Genomic DNA, 3,043 nt, shown 5'->3' with positions numbered 1-3,043 from the left:
CAGCTCTTTGGCAGCACCATCGAAGTCATCGGCCACGAAATCAACTACGACGAACTGTCAATCTCACTGTCGGAATCAAAAAGAAAAGAACTCATCAAAGCTTTACGACAGTTCACCTCAAAAATCTCTCATCCTCTAGTAGAATGGCAGAGGATAACGGGTTGGGCAAACTGGGCCCTCAACATCTTCCCGTTGGGAAGATGGGCCATCCAATCCTCCTGGGATAAAACCTCGGGTAAGACGATTTGCAGCGCCCACATACCTCTGAATTGGACCAACAAGGACGGCCTCAACTGGCTTGCCGACGCTCTGGAAGCATGGCAGGGTCGCAGAATACTCAAAACGCTACATTGGCCTCTTCAATCGGCCGATTGTGTATTCTTTTGTGACACATGCCCGACCGGTATTGGCATATGGCAGCCGGCCACGGCAATCGGCTGGAGTCACACCCTACCGCCCCCAGCCCGTGACATATACTGGGCAGAACTTCTTGCGGTAACTATGGCGATAAAGTTCGCGGCCGATCTCAAGGCTCAAAAAGCTCTGATCTTCACCGAAAACAAATCGGTTCATCACCTTTTCAGCTCACATAAGCCAATCCCTTCAATAAGAACAATTTTCAAATTTGCAGTCAATCTAATGCTCCGACACTCCCTGGACGTCAAAGTGCGTCATATTTCAGCGGATGACAACCAAATAGCAGACACAATTTCAAGATCGAACTCCGACAGGCTCAAACAGTTGGCTCTACACGTCTCGGTCACAAATATCGAACCAGACCCCTCTCTCCTGGTTGGAGGTTTCAGCTCTCGATCTTTCTTATTGGTCATTCAGAACAAACAGTCAGATCTCTCAAAATAATTTGAAAAAGCAACCGACAGATACTGTGCCGTACCAAAAGTTATAATTACAATAGTTCCTCTTTTCCGTTTCTACCAGCTTTTCACTCCTTTTTCTATCTCATCGTTCTCACTCGTCTCTCTCTCACCATGCCTAAATCGAAGAAACCCCAAAAGAAGCTCACCTTTGAAGAAAGAGAATCAATGAACAAAGCGGACATTAACCATCACCTCGAACCAAACTCAAAAGCAAAGTACGAATCCGGTGCAAACCGGTTCCAAAGGTATTGCGAAGATCAAGACATTCCAGTCTGCCACTTCATTTCGATTGTTTCGAGGGAACTACTCCCAGCAACTGTTGGCAAATACCTCACCGGCATAGCCTACATGATGCGAGCCCAATATCCTTGGGTCGACCAAGTAAGACACTCAGACCGCGTCAAAAAATCTCTCAAGGGTTGCAAAAACTTATTCTCAATGCCAGTCACACAAGCCCTCCCAATGACGCTTCGAGACGTCGAACTGTGCCTCAAGAACTACGACTCGACTTTTGACAATGCGCTCTTCAACGCCATCATAGGTCTGGCTTTCTCTGCGCTCCACAGGCTAGGCGAACTGGTAGTACCAGACTCTCTGAAACTCCAAAACCAACGAAAATCCATCCGACGCTCGTTACTAGTGTTCTCTTTATGCGGAGCAGTGGCATGTTACAACCTACCTTACCACAAAGCCGATCCCAACTACAATGGAACCCCAGTAACCATTGTCAGGCGGCCTCACGACCCTACTTGCCCAGTCAAAGCACTCCTGTTCTGCACCGTCTGGCGCGACAGGTGTTTCCCATTGGAACCCATGCTTCTCATCCGTGAAAACGGCTCTCAACCAACACGCACCTGGTTTATCCAACACCTTCAAGCAATCTTCGACAGAACTCGCTCAGGCCATTCCCTTCGCGCCGGAGGGGCAACTTCTTTCGCTCAAAGTGGCATGGAGCACAAAACCATCCGCCAAATCGGCAGATGGTCTTCCGACTCGTGGGAACTTTATATCCGAAGTCACCCATTGTTGAACTTGAAAAAAACACAATGCTTTGCCCAAACCTCAGGGTTGTCCATAGGAGAGCAGGTCGAGTTTCCAGGAGCGCCTCTCGTAAGCCTCCCAAAAAACTCCCGCCACCTACAACAGTCTTTTGACTCTCGAAAATGATGTCACTTCCGCTGACTCTTTTCTCTTCATACTTCTTCCTCCCCACAGCCGTGGACCAGAGCTAAGGCAGTAATCACTCTTGACAAACCTGATCAAGAGCAGCATAGAGTAAGTCACTTCGTGTCTTATCTCCGTATAAATGCTGACCAAAGAACCTCTCCACAGGTTCTTTGTCATAGGAAGTACCCACTCGCGGTTCCTAGGAGTGTTGATTAACATCACCTCCCCATGCACGTTAGTCCTCATGACACACTAACGCTCGCAATCATTGATGCTGAGAAGAGTACACCGGGCATGCCCCCGTGCCTTTTATCTCCACAACACAGAAATGGTGCAGAGTTCAACCACCTTGTCGACAAGATCTCCCACATCACCACTCTCAAATTACCATCACAACTCTTCCCACTACGAGGGCGGTTGAACTTTGGTGTTTTTTCTTCTCTCAGGTGTCAGGTTTTATCTTAAACCAGATTTTCTCTTTTTTCTGTTTTTTTGTCTTTTTTCCGCGTATCTGTTTTTCTCTATTGCACGCTAATAAAAAGACTCTTGCCTTTGGGCAGTCAAGCGTAATCCATGCTGCTGATCAGCCCTGAAGCCCAGACCCATTCCAAATTGATGATAAGATGAATTTGAATATTGAAATTGATATGTTGAACTTGAGAAACTACTTTTGAAGAAGAGCACCCGCAAAGACACAAAAGTTGTTTTGAGAAATTGCCCCAGTGGAGTCACCAGATGTAGAACTCCTACACTGTGTGGCGTAGGCTGAGCCGGAGAGGGGAAGAATCACACGCAGAAAGAATAACAAGATGCGGGTGAAACTATGATTGTCGTAGACTGCCCTCAACCTTGAAATAAAAGTTCAAAAATAAAAATAAAAAAATAAAAAATAACACAGGAGCAATTCTCTAACAAATTTATATCTTCACAATCTACCCCGTAAGCCTTTTATAATAATACTAAAAGATCCGCAAGATCTGGCGGAATCCAACAGTAAC

The 3,043-nt window shown here is 46.4% G+C and overlaps 1 protein-coding gene across 1 annotated transcript; it reads left to right on the top strand.

Moving 5' to 3' along the window:
* Nucleotides 1-989: 989 nt before the first annotated feature.
* MELLADRAFT_108842 (uncharacterized protein) lies at nucleotides 990-2,248 on the top strand (the record flags this gene model as incomplete). Its single annotated transcript, XM_007412735.1, has 3 exons — nucleotides 990-1,259; nucleotides 2,094-2,153; nucleotides 2,225-2,248. 3 exons carry the CDS (start codon nucleotides 990-992, stop codon nucleotides 2,246-2,248), a joined length of 354 nt encoding a protein of 117 aa, XP_007412797.1.
* Nucleotides 2,249-3,043: the final 795 nt, after the last annotated feature.

This window comes from Melampsora larici-populina (assembly GCF_000204055.1).
Source record: "Melampsora larici-populina 98AG31 unplaced genomic scaffold MELLAscaffold_32, whole genome shotgun sequence".
Classification (NCBI taxonomy): domain Eukaryota; kingdom Fungi; phylum Basidiomycota; class Pucciniomycetes; order Pucciniales; family Melampsoraceae; genus Melampsora; species Melampsora laricis-populina.
Note: the sequence above shows the minus strand (reverse complement) of the source record. Positions and strands in the feature narration are given on the sequence as shown.